Source organism: Platichthys flesus, chromosome 10 (genome assembly GCF_949316205.1).
Source record: "Platichthys flesus chromosome 10, fPlaFle2.1, whole genome shotgun sequence".
NCBI lineage: Eukaryota > Metazoa > Chordata > Actinopteri > Pleuronectiformes > Pleuronectidae > Platichthys > Platichthys flesus.
Genome location: NC_084954.1, coordinates 8,641,774 through 8,660,167, shown reverse-complemented (window position 1 = coordinate 8,660,167; position 18,394 = coordinate 8,641,774). Strand labels below are relative to the sequence as shown.

General features: G+C 42.7%; 3 protein-coding genes across 4 annotated transcripts; all 3 read left to right on the top strand.

Moving 5' to 3' along the window:
• The first annotated feature begins 1,932 nt into the window (after positions 1-1,932).
• LOC133961446 (putative uncharacterized protein C6orf183) lies at positions 1,933-3,374 on the top strand. The gene is made up of 4 exons (XM_062396552.1): positions 1,933-2,271; positions 2,371-2,523; positions 2,788-2,889; positions 3,123-3,374. The coding sequence occupies exons 1-4, from the start codon at positions 2,254-2,256 to the stop codon at positions 3,351-3,353; spliced, it is 504 nt and encodes a 167-aa protein (XP_062252536.1). The 5' UTR covers positions 1,933-2,253; the 3' UTR covers positions 3,354-3,374.
• Positions 3,375-4,993: 1,619 nt separating this feature from the next.
• On the top strand, positions 4,994-8,748 carry LOC133962042 (uncharacterized). Its single transcript, XM_062397478.1, has 11 exons — positions 4,994-5,308; positions 5,408-5,608; positions 5,712-5,833; positions 5,915-6,143; positions 6,235-6,440; positions 6,942-7,094; positions 7,361-7,454; positions 7,551-7,685; positions 8,092-8,222; positions 8,310-8,421; positions 8,523-8,748. The coding sequence occupies exons 1-11, from the start codon at positions 4,994-4,996 to the stop codon at positions 8,619-8,621; spliced, it is 1,797 nt and encodes a 598-aa protein (XP_062253462.1). The 3' UTR covers positions 8,622-8,748.
• On the top strand, positions 8,649-18,329 carry LOC133961445 (coiled-coil domain-containing protein 162-like). 2 transcript variants are annotated; one of them, XM_062396549.1, is made up of 22 exons: positions 8,649-8,852; positions 9,261-9,357; positions 9,664-9,841; positions 10,333-10,471; positions 10,728-10,881; positions 10,988-11,083; positions 11,489-11,653; positions 11,832-12,043; positions 12,593-12,731; positions 12,811-12,931; positions 13,011-13,120; positions 13,405-13,554; positions 13,778-13,825; positions 14,229-14,396; positions 14,752-14,904; positions 15,018-15,152; positions 15,825-15,977; positions 16,067-16,276; positions 16,895-17,015; positions 17,115-17,177; positions 17,361-17,542; positions 17,853-18,329. In XM_062396549.1, the coding sequence occupies exons 1-22, from the start codon at positions 8,788-8,790 to the stop codon at positions 17,904-17,906; spliced, it is 2,913 nt and encodes a 970-aa protein (XP_062252533.1). In that variant the 5' UTR covers positions 8,649-8,787; the 3' UTR covers positions 17,907-18,329. The 2 variants fall into 2 exon arrangements, with proteins under 2 accessions (XP_062252533.1, XP_062252534.1); XM_062396550.1 differs by having other exon boundaries at positions 8,651-8,852; positions 9,258-9,357; positions 17,397-17,542.
• Positions 18,330-18,394: the final 65 nt, after the last annotated feature.

Genomic DNA, 18,394 nt, shown 5'->3' with positions numbered 1-18,394 from the left:
TTCTTGAATCAAAGTGAATGTGACTCCTCTTTGGTTGCAGGTGGCCGAAGCGTCTCCTGTTCAGTCTCAGGCTGATGTGATGCAGAGGGAGCTGGACAGTTGTCTGAGTCTGGAACACACAGCTGACAGTCTGCCTGCCCTCCTGCACCAGGTGAGGCCTGAACACACCACACTCCATTTTAAAACACTTCACACGCCATCGAACACAACGGCAGCAAGAGATAAAACGAGAAATGTAATGGACACTAACTTCCTTTCTTGTGTTTCCTCTCACAGTTTTACGCTGACAGATCATATCACTTGGCTCAGATCAAATATCTGCTCATGCTGAGATGGAGGAGATTTTGCCGCCACGCCAGCGTCATTGAGAAGCTTTATCCTCATTACAAGGTGACAACAGGAAAAAACACATTTTACACAAGTAACACATCAACACTCGGTATGACAGGAGGTTTTCTTCCTCTTTATATGTGAACCTGTTTGTGTCTCGCCTCCTTTCCTGCTGTTGTATGCACATTCACATATTCAATTTGGAGGGTAAAGTGAGAAAATATTAAATTATTGATCGTTAATGAAATAAATAATCAGTATTGATTGGTAGAGTCACGAGTTATACGATAATTTAATTTGAAATAAAACAGTAAGGTTGAATTAAAAGCTCTCATATCTACAGTGGAAGTGAATGTTAGTAAACCCCATCTGGAATAAGAGAAATCACTAATAAGTATATCCAGATATATCCAAACATGTGAATACAGCTTGTAAATGTTTAAATTTACCAAACCACATGAAGAAATAAGTATATTTTTAATAAAACTCAAACACAGTAAATTCAAGGTATTCTAATGGAAAAGGTTAAATACCTTTATTGACAATACACAACTTCACACGTTCATCAGACTTGTTGTCTCTCAGGATCAGATGAGACTTTTAACCAGCGAGTACGAGGACGCTGTTCAGAGAGCTCGCCGGCTGTCGGTGAGCAGGGAGACAATTCTGATTGGACGAGGAAACCCTGCTCAGCTGCTCTCTCAGGACGACCTGCTTATCTACCTCCGCTGGCTCGTCTGCCACCTGCGATCTGTTCAAAGCATCCACAGCTTCCTCAGGGTGAACACACACACAGACTGTCTTAAAGCCATACACTGTGTTCGTCTTTTCATTTATTGTAACTGCATGTGTTTGTGTTTTCAGGTGCTGCACTATGTACCAGCCTGTGAAAGGAAAGATGAAGAATTTCAGACAATCGTCACAAAGGAGGAGGAAACTTTACATCAGGCTCAAGATGCTGAGGGTGAGAGTCGGACCAGCAGTAACCTAGAAATCTACTGGTCAGTTTAATGAAAAGAAAGAATCCCCCGAAAGGAGAGAGAGACCTGCAGCTTTACTTAAAATTGTAAACAGTGAAAATTGTCGATTTTACTTTGAAAAATCTCCAAATATATTCAGTATAAATCAATGACATTCAGTATGTGGGTATTCAGGGAGGTCCTGAACACAGGCATATCAGTCTCTCTCTGAACTTATTGAGAAAAGTGTTTTTACCGTACTTTGAAGTATCTTGAAATGATCTATTCCATAGTGAAAATGTTCATGAGCAACTGAAAAACTGATAATGAGATAAGAAAAGATGAGGAAAAGTCGACAATCTAAGGCTTTTCATCTGGGGACAGTGAATTTTCCACTACATTCAAAAGTAATTTGTCAATTAGATTTAGTTTTTTCTTGAATATAGGATTATTTTCAGTAGAAGACCAAAAAATACTGATTTACTGGTAAAATAATAATAAGCACAAGAATCATTTTTTGACTATATCGACAATTCTTGTCAATTTGAAGCCAGTAATTGGACCTTAACGTGAGCTCATGTGATTGGCTGCTCTTGTAAAAGTATTCTTGCATAAATCATCATTTAAGGATCATGATCGTGACTTAAATTTAAGGCGATATTTGTTTTATCAAAGTATTAGTTTGTGACCTTAAAAATACATGTAACTGTAATAAAAGGTCAATGCATCTAGACAGATATATTTGGTAAAATGGAAAACCTATTCAGACAGAAGTAATAGGTGAGGAGTTTGAGTGGAGATGCTCATTCTATAGCTTTGTTCAAAATCAGGCATTTCAGGGCAAACAGGAAACTTCCTCCCGGGCTCTGTTCACCTGGACGACTTTCTACCTGAGCTTCAGTCTTTAATCGACTACTTCCACCTGTCGTGTGACGCTGGACATCTCAGGACGGCTGCAGACGAGATGGAGTTGCTCAGCACGGTAACGTTGCCTAACGCACGACACAGCATCACATGCAAAAAGAACATAAGCCAGGTCTTTGTCCCTGTGTCACCACCATGTGTTTAAATGTGTGTCAAGGTGTGGAGAGAGTTCAGGAGGATCTTCAGTCGACAGGAGCAGATGAAAACGTTTCCTCAGTACGACGGCTCAGAGGTGAAAGGGAGCCAGTGGGGGAGGAAGAGTGCGAGCGCGGCTCTGAGGAAGGAGGCCAACTGGATTCCTTTCATTCAGGTCCGAGATCATTTATACATCCAGGTCAAGAGGGCACACCACAAATTGATTTCCCTCATCCCATAAAGTTGTTGGTTCATCCCAAACGTTTGAGCTCTCGAACCTTCGTCACAGGTTGTGTATTTGTATTAATATTTATGATGTTATATGATGTGCTTCGACAGCTCCCCTTTTTTTGATCGCAGCCTGTTTTATATTTGTGTACATTGATGGATTTTCCTCTGTAGGACAGGTGGTGTTAACAGTTTGGGTTTTGCTCTTCAGGTGAAACCCCGTCGGGATCCTTGGCGGCAGAAACTCGTCACAAAGCTGCAGGAGAAGAAAAGTGTGGACAAGCTGCTGAGGATGCACTGCAGCTTTCTGCAGGTGAACAGAGACTCAGCTCAGATTCTCTAACAGGATCTGAAGAGTGGACATAAAATGATCATTCTCATAACAGTTTAATCCAACAATAATCTGTAGTATCAGAGAAAGGGTTCATGGATAAATATGATTTAAAAGTCATTTTTAAAGTAATCTTATAACACTTCCAACCTTGTTTTTAATTATCAATCTTAAGGTGTCTGGTTGAGTTATTTCATTCCTCTGTATCTCATCAGGTCCCAGATCTGCTCCAAGTGTCATCAGCTCTAAAAGACCACGCCGCTCACGTCTGTGACTCACAACTCACATCGAGCTCTTCTGTCTCTCACAGCAGCAAAACCAAACGACAGAACGTCTCAGAGACGTGGACGAGTGTTTACAAAGCTGCAGGTTTAACTCAGGCATGTATCATCCGGTTTTCTGCTCAGAGAAACGACGTCTGCATTGTCCTCAGCGCTGCTGACTGAAGTAAAAGTGACGTTTGTCTTGTCAGGAAACAAAGAGTCACTCGTGCACATCCCGAGGCAGAGGAGGCAGCGAGCAGACGAGTTTAAAGGGTCAAAGGTCAACAAACGAAAGGTGTGTTTTATTTATGCACAAAGTATTTTAAAGTTTTTCTTTGATGAACCGTTTTTTATCTTTTCATCTCAAAAGTGTCAAAAATAAGGTTGAATTCTCATTATTATGTCCTCAAGACCAAGGAGACAGCTTCAGATCATCTACTTTGTTGGAAAAATTCCAAAAAGGCAAAATATACAGAAGCAGAAAGCGTTGAAACATCAAATTGTTTGTTTTTTCTTTGATTTTGATTTTGACTGAAAATTGAATAACTTTAAATGATAAATTATGCTCGACATTATTTGGGTCCTTATAGGTTCTTATACATTTGACCTTTTTTGGACTTGATGATTTGAAGATGGTAACTTGGTCTTGTGGGAATTGGCATAAGAGTTCAAACTCATTCACTTCATCAAAAATATGAAAGTAAAACTTTGCACAGATAAACGTTGCTTTCTTATTGGCTCTAGATCTCCTGAATAAGTGATGCAAAAGTTTAGAAACATAAAATCCATTAGCATTTTGTAAAACTCTCTCCTGATGACAGTCTGCAGCTGCTGAGTGTGGATGACCGTTTGGATGAAGGAGCTTCAGACCCTCTCGTTACCGGAGGAGCTTACCTGTCCCTGGTTTACCTGCGTCATCTCAAACTCAGAGAGCTCCAGGTGAGGTCCCCAGTCTGTGTTTGATAGATGACGTTTGCTATAAGCGACGATCAGATGTTCTGACACCTTCGGCTTCCCTTGTCCGCAGCGCGTCTCTCTCGGGATGCTGAACTACCTGCGCTCCGTGGAGAGGACTCTGACCTTTGACCTGGCAGGTCTGCAGCTGGAGGAGGGGGAGCTGTGCAGCACAGCGGAGGAAACAGGCTGGATGAACGCAGCCCGGGGAGGAGGAGGGGAGGCGGGAGGTCTCGGCTCGCTCCAGTTCAACCACAACACTCCTGTCGACTACAAGGTACGAGGGACTTTGACATAAACTCACTCAAAATCAAGTTTAATAACATATTTGGGGAACTGCAGCTGGTATTTGTTATCTGATATGAATTAATGGGATGAAATAAGAACATTTAAAGTACTTTGTTTGGTCATTGGCTTTCTGGCTGCAACCTCATCCTCTGCCTTCATTCTCTTTCAGATGATTTCATCCACGTAGTTGCATATGTAACAGCTTATTAGACCACAGGGGTAGAAGCAAGTGATTTCCTATAAATTAATTTCTGAACATTTATTTAAACTTTTCATATTTTTATGAAATTATCTGAATTATATAGTATTATTCTATCTATCTATCTATCTATCTATCTATCTATCTATCTATCTATCTATCTATCTATCTATCTATCTATCTATCTATCTATCTATCTATCTATCTAGCTAGCTAGCTATCTATCTATCTATCTATCTATCTATCTATGTATCTATCTATCTATCTATCTATCTATCTATCTATCCATCCATCTATCTATCTATCTACAAATAAATAAAAGGATTGAAAGTATTCCTCACTGTACGACTTCTTCTTATTCCAGGTTAGTTGCTCGGAGTTCATGGATTTTGCTGAGGTGGAGAATCTCCATGATTTCTACAGCTGTGAGGAGCGTGTGGTCCACACTCAGGACCAGAGAGGGTTCTACATCGTGTACGACGTCGCCCTGAAGGACCTGGACGAGCTGGAGAAGGAGCTTCTTCTCGTCGGCTCTCACTTTATCCAGAGATTCAGGACGGAGAAAATGGCAGAGGAAGCCTCAACCTCCAACCAGACGGCTGACGTCCACTCCTGTTCTGGGACAGATGTGGACGGAGTCGCAGTGCTGCTCGACTTGTGGACGTGTGAGACGGAGTTTTTAGAGAGCAAAGTGCAGGTGGAGAGAAAATACAGCTGATTTTATTCTCATATCTCTTCATTGTCCGTCCTCTCATTTAGTAACTCTTTAGTTACTGTTTCCTCTTCTTATCTCCAGCTCCTAAACTGTTACTGCGAGGCCTACCAGCACACAGCGGGGGCCGAGGAGAGGTTTGCTCTGGCCCGAGTCGTCACCGACATCATGCACAGTCGACCACAGCTGGACCTGACCCAGGATCACTTTGCTCAGGTCTACAGGGCTGAGACAGACTGTCTGAGGAGTCACCAGCAGCTCATCAAAAATGTCCTGGATAATCAGGTGAAAATAGAAAGTCCACAGATCGAGCTATGTTCACGTGCAGTTGTGTTGCAGTTTGATTGAGTTGAATCTTTGTGACAGATTGTGTTGTTCACCTCATCAGATTGAAAACCAGAGGCAGTACCTCCAACGCATCTGGAGAGAAGATCGTAAAGGCTCCACTCAGGACTTCGGTCTTCCACTGAACTACGTTCCCAAACACATGGTCTCCGTCGGGGGCAGCAGGTAAGTGATCAGAAAAGTCAGTTGAACGTCCCTCTAGATCTAGAAGTTCATGACTCTGCTTTTACCTTCTTGTGTTCGCAGCCCTGCACTAATGAACGTGTGCCTCCTGGAGGTTCACCCGTCCCTCTGCCTGGCCTCCGCGGTCTATCAGGGTTTAGTCCAGGCTCACACGGAGCTCTGTCAGCTGCACCGAGCCACCAGCGTCTCCCACAAACTCCTCCTGCAGCAGAAGCTCCTGCATCAGGCCCTGCAGAGCTGGAACAGCCTGGTTTCACCTGGAGCCTCGTACAGTTCTCAGATACAGAAGGATGTAGGTCTTTTTAATTTCTCTGGAGTCTTTGCAAAGCAAGTCACATAAAGAAAGGGAACAGATTTACTCCATTCTGCTGTCCTGTCCTCAGTTGTTCTCAGGTGTGTTCTTCGAGGACCCAGGTTTGGTGCAGAACGTGGGGCTGTCATTGGTGGAGTCTGCAGAGGAGAAGGACGGGATGCAGGGAGAGAGAGAGAAGCATTCGTACGCAGTGGAAACTTTCTCCAAGCTGCTGGAGCTCGTCACCGTCCGACATCGGCTGCTGGAGTCGGCCTCAGAGACGGCACATCTGGCACAGTAAAGATCTCAGTCCCATCAGGGTGGAGCCCTGATATGACAATGAAAAGTTGACATTGAAGATGTTTAGATTGTATGCGTTTACTTATGATATTCATCTAAACTTCAATATCCTTGTTTTTATTTTTCCGTCTTTATTTTTGTTCTGATTATCCAGAAAACCATTTTTCTTTTTAAGTTTTCCCTTTTCCCTAATTCTATATAAATGATCTTCTACTTAAATGATGGACGGACCTTTTTTTTTTAATGAAAAATGTCTATTTTTAAAATCTTATTTTTGTTCTTTCACATTTCGACTGAGGTCCAAGATTTAAGCAGACTCTTCTCAATGTCTGTCTCAACACCTTTTCTCAGTTAAAAAGAAAGGTCACCATGGTGTAAAGTCCTAAAAGTGATCAGAAAAATTCTCCCCTTGTTTATTTGGCCTGGTGACACTGCTAATAAGTGGTTAATGAAGGTCAGTATCATGTCACGTTGTAACGTTCCAGTGTTTTCGTCCAGGTTGTACAGAAACGTGGCCTCAGATCTCGGCTTCAGTGAGTTCCACCTGCATCTGAGGCCGCTGCCGTTTGATGTCGCTGAACAAAAAGACCAAACAGAGCAGAGGCCTATTTTTATCACGGCGGCGCTGGAGGATGACTCGTCTGTGGACAGGTAAATAAAACACCCACACGCCTTATAGCCACTAGTAAATCTAAGACAGCACATTACAGACACGTCCAGGTGAGAGTTTCATTCATATTCTGTGTTAAAGAGTTCATTAAGAAACTGTACTCTTCAACTTGTTCCTCTGACGGACAACAGGAAACGATGTTTTCGTGTTTTTACCTCTCGGCTCCTGCTCGTGCGCTCTTGTATTTCTGCCTTTCCACATTCCGCACTGAAGTATGTTTTTAAAAGTGGATCACCATCTGCTGCAGGTTCAGCCCCTCCCACCTGCCTCTGAGCATCCAGGAGCTGGACGAGGAACAGGTCGGGAGGTTCAGCTTCAGCTCGGAGGAGGCGGTCAGTCGTGTACGTTCAAATGAGGCGTTGGATCTTCAACATAAATGTAGAAAATAAACCAATAAAACTGGGCTTTTTTAAACCCATTTTCTTATGTTTTCACAGCTCATGAACACTCAGAGCATTGAGAACCTCCAGGTGACCTTGGCCTGTCAGGTGACCCAGAAGAACGCCCTGATAAGCGCTGTGAAAGTGGCGTGTCTCTGCCATTGGGCAGAAAGTGTGACCTCATCAGCGGAGGTGTGTATTTAATAGTGGTGCTACATTTACTCAAGCACAGTACATACATATGACAGAGAAGTATTTCCTGTTGTTGCTGCTGTATATTTATACTCATTTGTTAATTTAAACAAAGGTTGACAAAGAGCGTTACCTGAGTTAGTTTGAGGTTCTCTTTGGATCAGGATATATGTTAAGCAAAATGAAATTGATTTAAAAGATTAGAGTAAACACTTCCAACCCTCAACTTGATTTTAAAAACAAGTTGATGGAGAAAATAGTAAAAACAAAGTAGCTAGAAATTGGTCAAATATATTAGAATGGAACAAAGTAGAATGATGGCATGACCATGTGAAATAGTTAAGTTAAAGACACTTTCAATCTGATTGTTTTTTCATTTTGAGTTTCATTTCTCATTTGTTTTTAGAGTGACAGAGTCCTTCATTCAGATAAAGATGTAAAATCTACAACAGGAATTGACTCCAAGCTCAAAAGCAGCTCTGGCAAACTGCAGGAGAAGTCAGACATGAAAACTCCCAGCACCACCACCAGGGAGAGGTAACTTTACAAAACAGATTAAACTGGTTTGATCAACCTAGCTTTAGTTCTGCCTCTTTCATAAACCCGGTCTTGTTGTTCCTGCAGGCTGATGGAGGCCTTCGTGTCCATACAGCTGGAAAAAGTGGGTCTGCGTGACGAGATGCTGAACTCGTATCTGCAGAAGAAACAAGCCGAGGGGGGTCTCACACAAACCCTGGTGAGTTGCACACAGCGGTGGGTAGATTTCCAGGGAGCTGAGCAGGATGATGAGTGGGATCGTTTGTCCGTGAAGTCAAATGAGTTTCTCTCACTCTGCAGGAGGAAGCAGCAAAGATCAAAAGGAGCCTCATAATCGAATTTCTCAAGAGGCAAGTCTGTGAAAAACAACTTAATTCACTCTGTTACAAAACAAGATGATGGCTAACAGCACATCTCGTAGCCTGATCTGTGTGTCTGTCATTATTCCCACAGGTTCAGCACACGGATATCTCAGTACTGTGTCAGAGCGCAGATCGTTGAATACTACTACAGTTTAACTTCTCTATTGGACGACGTCCCCTCCGTCCGTCGGTCTCACTTCACAATGGAACAAACCAGGGCACACAAAGTTACAGTGGATTCAGGGGTTGAACTTCCTCCTGACCCCAGGTACAACCCGCTTCAATTCGATTATATCGGTTATTCATCTGAAAAATATGAAAATAATCATATTAAAACCAGTTAAAAGTCAGACATTTAAAGGGTTCCCTATATAATCAGTTTAAAGCAATGATTTAAAAACAGGTTAAGAGCCGGCATGTCAATAAAGAATAAAGATAAAACCCAAAACAGCAGAATATCTCCTCACATGTGAAAAATATTCATCTGGAGACCAACACTTAACAACTCTATATTATATTCAAGATAATTTTTACATAACGAATCTTATAAAAGTTGGAGGAGGATATCTAAATGGAGAGTAAAACATCAGCTATTAAATGTTGACTGTTACTTATGTAAAAAACTGTAAAACTTTTTTTCACTTTTTATCTGAAATCTCTTCTTCCTCTCAAGCAGCACGTTGTTGTTTGCAGACGGAAAAGCTCTCCTGAACCTGTGGGTCATCCCTCATTTCTCTGAGGTGCTGCACATGTTCAAAACGCTGGAGATTTCGGTGAGACTCTTAAATTATTAATACATCCGAGCAGCAAGTGATATGATAAGATCAAAAATATCAAAAAATAAACATCAGGGTAAGTACTAATAAGTAAACATGCAATATAAACCAGAGAAGGGGGTTGAACCACAGAGCTGAGAACTTTGCTTGGTCTGTCTGTGTTCTACATGTTTTCATGTTGTCAAGTCAGAAACTGCATGAGTGTCTTTACCCCACTGTCACATCATTTTCTGAAAGTTTAAATCCTTTATCAGTTAATCTGAGATAGTTTATAATTTGTCTCTGTGGCTCTTACTCCAACAGGCCTGTGCTGCTGCTCTCCATCACACCCTGCTCATAGTCTCAGCTCTTCGTGACATCGTTTGTTACCTGGTGAGTTTCTCCAGACTCGGGAACACAGAAGACTCGTGGAGCCGGAGGAAGCTGCAGGAGGCCCCAGGCTCACGTCTTGTGGCCGACTGGGGCGGAGCTGAAGGCATTGGTGGGTGGATGTTTCCAATAAAGCATCACAGCCATCACAGACCAGTACTAATATGAAATGTTCAGTGTGTAAGATCTAGTCAAAAGGGATCTACTGGCAGAAATTAAATATAAAATAATCCTAGCAATGTTTTCACTAGTGTGTTATCATTTATGTTATATTTAAATACTTCATATTTACCTCTGGAGCTGGTCCTCTCTATGGAGGCCGCCATGGTTTTCGCAGTAGCCCAGATTGGACAAACTAAACACCTTTTGAGTTTTTATTCCAACTGAAGGCTGCCACACGTCCCCTTTCTTGTTTGAAAGGGAAGGGTGAGGTGAGGGGTGATCAGCTGCAACATGCAACTTCACCAATAGATGTCACTAAATTCTACACACTGGACCTTTAATGTTTGTTAATATCGATTAAAGCATCATTACCATCATCGGTCACTGTCTAATTAAAGAGCAATGTATTCATCAATCACAGATATCTCATTACCTCTACAGGAGCGGCGCTGCAGGAGATCCAGTGTCAGGTCGAGCGTCTGTCTGATCCCAGCAGCCCCGAGTCAGTGGGTCGTCTGCTGCAGCTTCGCAGGCAGGTTCTCCTCCTGCAGTTTGACACGGCGGTCAGACACCTCATCAGGTCAGTGCGTCTGAGCTGCAATAACAACATCATCTGTTAGAGGGAAAACCTCCTGGTTGAGAAAGTATAAAAACACGTGTGGAACATTTAAGGGGTTCTTTTCTCCATCTTTCCACCAAGTTTTGTGAAGGAAATCTGGTCTTTAATGTTTGCGTAATCCTGCTGACAAACAAACAAACAAACCAATGAGCAAGTAAAAACATCTTAAATCAACAGTTGGTCTTCTCCCCTTGTAACATGTGTTTGTTGTGTTCAGGGAGGCGTTCCTCTCGGCTGGTGACATGGCCTCTTACCAGAGTGTGAGTGACAACATGATGATTGCTCTTCCTCTGCTGGGTGACGGAATCCAGGCCGACGTGTTCAGCATCACGCTGCCTGTTCCTCAACCTCTAGAGACCCGAGGCAGTCGGGTCCGTTTGCATTACCATCAGATCAAATCATGTCATATATCATATATCATGTCATATAATATATCTTATCATATCATGTCAAAAAATATACATTTTCTCTCTTAAGGCTCAGAGGATGTTCCCCTGGAGAAGTTTCATAGCCTGTCATGGATTGTTCCCTCTACGTGTGTGGGACGTACCACATATCGAGTACTGCATGCAGGTGTGCAACAGCTAATATGTTCTCTCACATGTTCAGACAGAGCTGAGGGGGGGGAAACCTCCCTTCCTAAATGTAATACAGACACGATCAGACAAACACAGTTTATTGTATTCAGAACAGGGATTGTGTGTGTGTTGTGTTTGTGTTGTGTGTAAAACAAAGGAGTTGTGTGTGTGTTGTGTCTGTGTGCAGATAAAACAGAGTAGTCATGTTTGTGTTGAGTGTAAAACAGAGGAGTTGTGTGTGTGTTGTGTCTGTGTGCAGATAAAACAGAGTAGTCATGTTTGTGTTGAGTGTAAAACAGAGGAGTTGTGTGTGTGTTGTGTCCGTGTGGAGATTAAACAGAGGAGTTGTGTGTGTGCTGTGTGTAAAGCCGACTTGTGTGTGCATTGTGTCTGTGTGCAGCTGTGTCTCAGTGGTCTGAGGGACTGCAGCAGACTGCAGACCAATGGGGCGGTCCTCGGCGTGGCCCTGCTCATGGAGGACGTCCTGAACAGCGGAGGAGACGCAGAGCCCGTCCGTCTCCATGGCAACACGGATGACCTTCTGCCCGATGGGAAACCTAATGAAGTAAAAGTCTGTTTATAAGTTGTGACGGAAAATTCACGCTTAACCAGGCCAATTACACAGCTGGGATTATGTGTGAACACAAAGTGTGTATCCACAAGGCCGCTCATGGTCATGAACCCACACTGTTGTGTTTGTAACGTCAGGTCACGTTAACTATGTTTTGTCTTCATCTCCGGAGGACAAAAGCTGCTCTGGAGTGGAAGAGAAGAACTCCACTCCTCCTCCTCCTCCTCCTCCTCAGGATCCGCTCCGAGTGCAGCGTGTGCTGAAAGGCTTCCTCCTGCTGACCAAGCAGCTGCAGGTCTTTAAGGAGAGCTGGGCTCGAAGACGACTGGGGGCCGAGATATTCAGTTCACCCGCTTTGTATCAGCAGTTTGTCAACCTCTACAGGTACAGTCAGGATTCTAGTCGATTTAAGCGGCTGTAAATGTGACAATTAGTAAAACACTTTGTTAAAACGACATCTGCAATGATCCCCTTAGTAGCTGTTCTGGAATTTTCACCATATCCTAGATTGTTTATCAGCAAATTTACTTCCTCACATGTCTTGAAATTCTAGGTTTTCAAATTTGTTATTTTTCTCAAGAGCTTTAAGAACCACATTGTTACCCAGCAGAGCACAGAAGTCAATCAAACCCCTCCAAATTTCACACAATCATAGATATCACTCCCCTCAATGTGCCTGATTCTCTGCATGAGGATCCAAGACAACACATCCTTCCACCAAGTTTGGTAATAATCTGTCCTGTAGTTTTTGTGTAATCCTGTTTACTAACAAACACAAAAGGCCCAACATTCCCCCTGTAAAACCCAATTCAAATTCACCAGATCTGGATTTCACTAAACATGAATTATTCTCTGAGAAATAGCCTGTTCCCAAAATGTTCATTGTTTCATTATTTATTCAATACCGTATTTAAAGTTGTGTTTGCTTTGCAGAGCTGAAGTCTTTCACCCCAGTATGAAAGCCCTGGCTCGACAAATGGGTGAAGAGCGTGACTACGAGCTCCTCATCTCTGGCAGCCGGGCTCTCCTGCCCCCTGCTGGAGCTTCGGAGACTGACGTGAAAACCTGGCAGGTACGACCTCAACAAACACACACAATCATAAGCCTCATGTCTTAATACCAAAACCTCACCACCTGGTAAAATGTCTCAGCTTCACACCCTGCTGGAGATCACCGAGTGTGACATGATCAGGGCCGTGCAGAGGAGGCTCCACCGGGAGTTGACCCTGGTGCTGTCGGAGCGGACCCGTCAGGACACGTGTCTCCCTACAGGTAACTCAGAGTCCCCCTATAAGCAGAAGAGAAAATGACAGAGCTGCAGTTTCGATAAAAAGATTCCATGTTTGTTCAGAGCTGTGGAAAAGGGGCTCACTGAAGCACAGCGTGTCCCCCGAGCGGCCGCAGGTCGTGGAGGCCTTCATGGAGCAGCTGATGGAAGGAGCTGAGCAGCTGGAGGGACAGGTAGGGAACAACCACACAGGAAACACTAACATTGTAGACTCTGCTTGTACTATTTACTATCTTTAAGAAATACAGACATAGAATTCCAGATTTCGGTATTTCCTTCTTTCCTTTCGTTTGACAATGACAACCAAAAGCATCACTTTACATCACATTGAGAGCTGTATTACATATTCACTGTGACCTTCACTCACAATACCAGAACAGGAGATCATATTCTTCTCCTCACCTCTTTCTGTTTCCGTGCCAAACACTAATCCTCCTGCGTGTGTCTCTTCTTCCAGCTGACGCTCTCTCAGGATCATCTCCGGCTGTGCTCAACTCACCTCGGCTCCTCTCTGATGGAGCGAGAGCGCCGCAGCTTCCTGCTTTACTCTCACTTCTATGAGCAAATTCTGCAGCAGCAGACTCAGCTGCTGCACCAGAAAGAACAAGTACACGTGCAGCTCTTCACCTCAGCAAACATTCGACTGTGCATTTCACTGCTCTGTTACGAGTAGACCTGTTTCATTTTGCTATTCAAACAGTAATGTTTCATGCACAAATACCTGACTGCATGACCTTGAGCCAGAAACATCTTTGTGTTAACATGTTGAATCTTTGCTGTGTCATAGAATGTTATTCTGAATTGATCTCCTTTTTCCATTTTAACCTCAGGATTTAAAGAATCTTAAAGAATCTCAGACGAATAACATTTACCAAGAGGTAAGAACCATAAACTCTGTGTTTAACAATAAGGCAGCGAACGACAGAGAGAGGGAACTAAATCCTCACAGCAGGTTTTCATTCTCTCAGTGGAGCTCTCACATTCACTACAGCTCTCATCAGTGAGGTTTCTCCTTTCATGGTCAACTTGAAAGCTGGGAAATTAAGTTTTACTCAGAGATATTAAGGATGTCAGAGTTGGTCAGTTCGTCCAGAGGGAAATAAAACTAGGTGACGAATGTAGTTAAACTAATGTCTGTATCTAAATCGGTTGAGTTTCTGTTTTTCCAAATATTTGTGGTGATAATGATATGGGTGAACCACATTCCTGCAGCTGTATGTTGAGCTCAACACAAACAAACGTGTTCCTACAAATGAATGATTGTGAGTTACTGTGGCCCAGGTGTCGGTTTCATGTCGCGGGCTGATGCTGCAGATCTCAGCTCTGCAGGCTCGAGTCGCTCACCTCCAAGAGGACAAGCGTTCTCTGGAAGAACGACTCGGTCTGAAGTTTAAAGAGCGTTACGACCCGTTGGTCCGACATCTCTTCTCTACCTGCCTCCAGCTCAAGGTGAGGAATTCTATCCTGCACATGTTTACCTAGAATGAATGAATAAAGTAAAGGTCTGCTCAGGCAACAAAGGTTTCTCATATATAACTATATTGATTTCTTTTTAAACCTCTTCTACAAACTAAGTCTACAATTTTGCAAGATTGTGTAGCTCTGTAATTTTTCTAGTGACTCAGATACATAATGAGAACCTAATTTTCCACGCTGACTTTTGTTTCACATTCTTAATATTTTAAAATGTACTTTTCAAAAGGAAAATTAATAAAATAGATTAAATAGTTCATTATTCATCACTGACTGTTGGGTCCTGTGATATTTCTTCCTTGTTTGAAATGTTTGTGTGTGTGGATCTCAGGTCAGACTGGATGAGCGCCGCTGGCAGGTGGAGCAGGATGTGAGTGTGATGGTGAACAGAATCCGAGCGGAGGGAGTCGACAGAATCATCAAACTCAAAAAGAAATGCGGCTGCACCACAGGCAACAAGGGACTCGCCCTCACACAGTCAAGGGTACAAACAGAAAGAAAACCTTGATGATTTCAAAATCGACAAAAACATCAGAAGACACGTTTATCCTTTAACCTTTAAACACACGTTAATGTGCCCGATGATGTGTTCGTCAGAAGGAAGAAGTCCACGAGCTGAGCCTGGAGAACAGTCAGCTGACGGCTCTGCTCTGTAAAGTGACGGCTCTGAGTCGATGGCGGCAGGTGGTCGACCAGGGGAAACTTCACCGGCGGCTGCTTCAGACTCAGCAGGTCAGCAAGCAGCTCAATATTCACTTCAGGAGGGAAATGAAAAGCAAACGCTGTCAGTTTTCATATAATATCACATACGTTTAAAGCTAGAATGGGAACATTTGAATATTACATGTAAATATGTTAAATGATAAACATAAGATTTTCAGTTGTCAGTTGTTTTTAGTCTTATAATTGTAAGAAAAAGTATGTCAAAAAATACTTTCATTCTCATCCCTCATTTCTATTTCGAACTGAAATTGTCATGACCTTTTTTATTTATTTTTTCTGTTCCACCTCACTTTATAGATTTTAATCTATTATGTGATCTTATTTAGATTTTTAATTCATAAATGCTCATATATAAACATAAATGTATGCCTATAGTACCTGTTTTTTTCAATAAAATATCATAATCTAATTATTATTTTCTAATTAACTGATCTGAGGTAAAGGGCCTCACTGTCTGTCAGTTCCTGTCAGTGCACGGGCCCTAATAATAATAATATGTTTTAGCAGCCAGGCTGGTACCTAAAAGCCTTTCTGATAAACATAAACATTAAAGCATGTATTATATAGGCCTAGTGTATCATTTTTCCTTTTATATGATTATTATAACAGTTTTATCAGTAAAATTATAATTAAAAGAGCATCACAGTGATTACAACTGTAGTTTTCCCCTTTTGTGTCCAGAGTGAAATCACCAGTCGCACCGAGGCGCTCCGGGTGAAGATGGTTGCTGAGGAGGAGGTGATTCTCCTGCAGGAGGAGCTGGAAGCCGCCCGGCAGATGTTGAACAGCTGCCAGGCCGAGTGCAGCCGAACCAAGAGGCTGCTCGGCAGGAAGGTGGGGAGTCTGCACTGCTGCACAAACATGGCCTGTAGAGGAACTATGATGGTCGTATTCACTCCAAACACTGTAACACTTGCTCTCAGACGGAGGAGCTGCAGGAGGCCCGGCATCAGTCTGCACGGGAGGCTCGCAGCAGACAGGAGCTGGAGACGCATCGCCTGCAGAGGCTGGAGGAGATGAGAGCTGATGTGGAGGACAGAGACGGGCAGCTCAGAGATCTCAGCCAGCAGCTGGACAGAGGAGGCAGGATGAGCCAGCTACAGAGACACCGCAGCGCCAAAGAGATCCGACAGGTGAGGTCGAAGAGCAACAGACTCCAGAGATCAGAGCAGGACACATGTGATACACCAGCTTCTGTAGCTTTAAGACCTTTAATGAGTAAAGCATAAAAGGGATTTTCTGATGATTTCATAATTTTTTTCTAATAAGTTCATTTTCACCTACATTTGCTTTTCAATTAACAGTAAAAATAGGCATTAAATGATTAAGGTAAAGGCTATATATCAGATAAATATATGCATATATAATTGAAATGATTTAAAGAGTGAAGAACTTTTGATTTTGATTAAAAGATTTATAGACTCTTTGTATATTAGTGCTTGAGGTGAAGAGGACGCTCTCAGGATTAGGATTTTTGCCTCATAAAAAGGTTCATGACTTTTAATCATATGGAGAATTATCAGTGTTTCATCAGTATGAGGAGCTACTAAAAGAATAAAAAGGGCCAAGGAACTACAAAAAAAAGATGATATTGTGATGTGATTGTGATGAAAAGTCAGTGGAAGTTATTAAGATTCACTCTCTGGGAAAATCTGTATCAAATTTCATGTCAATAAAGTTAATAATAGTTCATGATGAAAAAAAACAAACTTTAAAGGTCAAGTAATCAAACTATATGTGTGGCTGTGCAGGTGAAGGAGCAGCTTCAGCAGGAGCGCTGCATCAAACAAGAAGCTTTCCAGCAGGTGGAGAAGCTGAAACACCAGGTGAAGGACGTGGGGGCAGCTTTCTCCAGGCGCACCTCTACAGCAGGTACAAACTTTGGTCTCTACACCCTGGATGGTTTTTCCTGTCCTACACGTTTCTCCATCTGCTTCAGGTAATTCCCAATTCTCTCTGTGTCTGTCACAGGGCAAAGCAGGACGTGCTTCACGCTGTCAGTCAGCAGGTTGAGCTCTAGAAGTCCCTCAGCAGGTACTGAAACCAGCACAGAGCGACAACACCTCTATCTCAGAGCACTAGAGAGACTTTCTTCCCACATATTATAGAATATATAAGCTGCTCATGCGGATCAGAAGCAAAATGAGATGATCCAGACGCTCATAACTTGTCATGATGAGATCTGAATATCTATGATCGTTATATTTCCTCCTGCAGTTAGAGAGTTCAGCCTCTGCTCCGTGTCTGTCTCAGGTCTGCACCGGGTCAGTCGGCAGCACTCGGCCCTGCAGCTCGGCAGCTTCACCAACCCTGCAGCGCTCCAGGACTCTGCCACCAGACACCAGAGAGCGGACACAGCCTGGAGTCGATCCAACACGAGAACAGACAGAGCCACAGCAGTGAGTGAGACTCCAGCAGCGTCACACAGAGAGAAAACAACCGGGTTCAGCCAAAGTTCAAACTCCCACGTGTTCTGTCGAGAAGTGAGCGAAGAAGCTCAATGTGAAGTTGACATAACAGAAACTGGTTTTCAGCTCCTCTATTGTTTCTACAGATATAAATACAGAGTTTGTAGAAGATTTGTAACAGGGACTTGGGATAGTTGTATAATAACAGAGAAATACATGCTACAAACTGCCGATGTTCTGTTTTGGTTCAGTAACATTGTCTTTGGATAAACACGGGCAGTGTTTTTTGTTTCTCTTCCAGGATCCGTCTCGCCTGCGCGTCCTGACCACAGACACGTTACTACCAGAGCTGTGAGGAGCAGAACGTTCCCCCCCGGGGGAAATTTCAAGAAGCCATGGAGCTGTTGAGCAACTTTTTCCAGCTGCTAGCAACCGACTAAAATGCAAAATGCTGCTGATTAATTGTTTGTCTGAAAGAAGTCCAATGAACTCTATTTCAAAAAGCCAAGATGTACACCTGAGAGCGTGTTTCTCGTTTTCATCTTATTTCACGTATCATCTTATCATATCATTTTATTTTAAAAACCAAATCTACCACTGTTTTAAGCTGCACACGTCTGACATGGAACTTTCTGTTCAAGTTATTTGGAGTTGGTTCTAAATTGTGAAATGTTCTTTAATGTTGCAAAATGTCACCAAATTCTTTTTAAATGTTTGCTAATTAAAGTCAGATTGAAAATGTAATGTATGGATACTCGTGTGTGATCATTAAACTGCATGTGAACTCAAGAGAAATGTTTTCCACTGACTTTTGTTATTCTCAAATATCAACATCAGCCTCAA

What these genes read in the sequence shown, in the direction of transcription:
- LOC133961446 (XM_062396552.1), top strand. An exon ending in ACTGGATTCCTTTCATTCAG is followed by an intron (nt 2,524 to 2,787) that starts GTCCGAGATCAT and finishes TTTGCTCTTCAG; the next exon opens with GTGAAACCCCGTCGGGATCC. An exon ending in TGCACTGCAGCTTTCTGCAG is followed by an intron (nt 2,890 to 3,122) that starts GTGAACAGAGAC and finishes GTATCTCATCAG; the next exon opens with GTCCCAGATCTGCTCCAAGT.
- LOC133962042 (XM_062397478.1), top strand. Translation starts at nt 4,994, where the DNA reads ATGGATTTTGCTGAGGTGGAGAATCTCCATGATTTCTACAGCTGTGAG. An exon ending in GTCTCCGTCGGGGGCAGCAG is followed by an intron (nt 5,834 to 5,914) that starts GTAAGTGATCAG and finishes TTGTGTTCGCAG; the next exon opens with CCCTGCACTAATGAACGTGT. An exon ending in GTGTGACCTCATCAGCGGAG is followed by an intron (nt 7,686 to 8,091) that starts GTGTGTATTTAA and finishes ATTTGTTTTTAG; the next exon opens with AGTGACAGAGTCCTTCATTC.
- LOC133961445 (XM_062396549.1), top strand. Translation starts at nt 8,788, where the DNA reads ATGGAACAAACCAGGGCACACAAAGTTACAGTGGATTCAGGGGTTGAA. An exon ending in ATATCGAGTACTGCATGCAG is followed by an intron (nt 11,084 to 11,488) that starts GTGTGCAACAGC and finishes GTCTGTGTGCAG; the next exon opens with CTGTGTCTCAGTGGTCTGAG. An exon ending in CCGATGGGAAACCTAATGAA is followed by an intron (nt 11,654 to 11,831) that starts GTAAAAGTCTGT and finishes TCATCTCCGGAG; the next exon opens with GACAAAAGCTGCTCTGGAGT.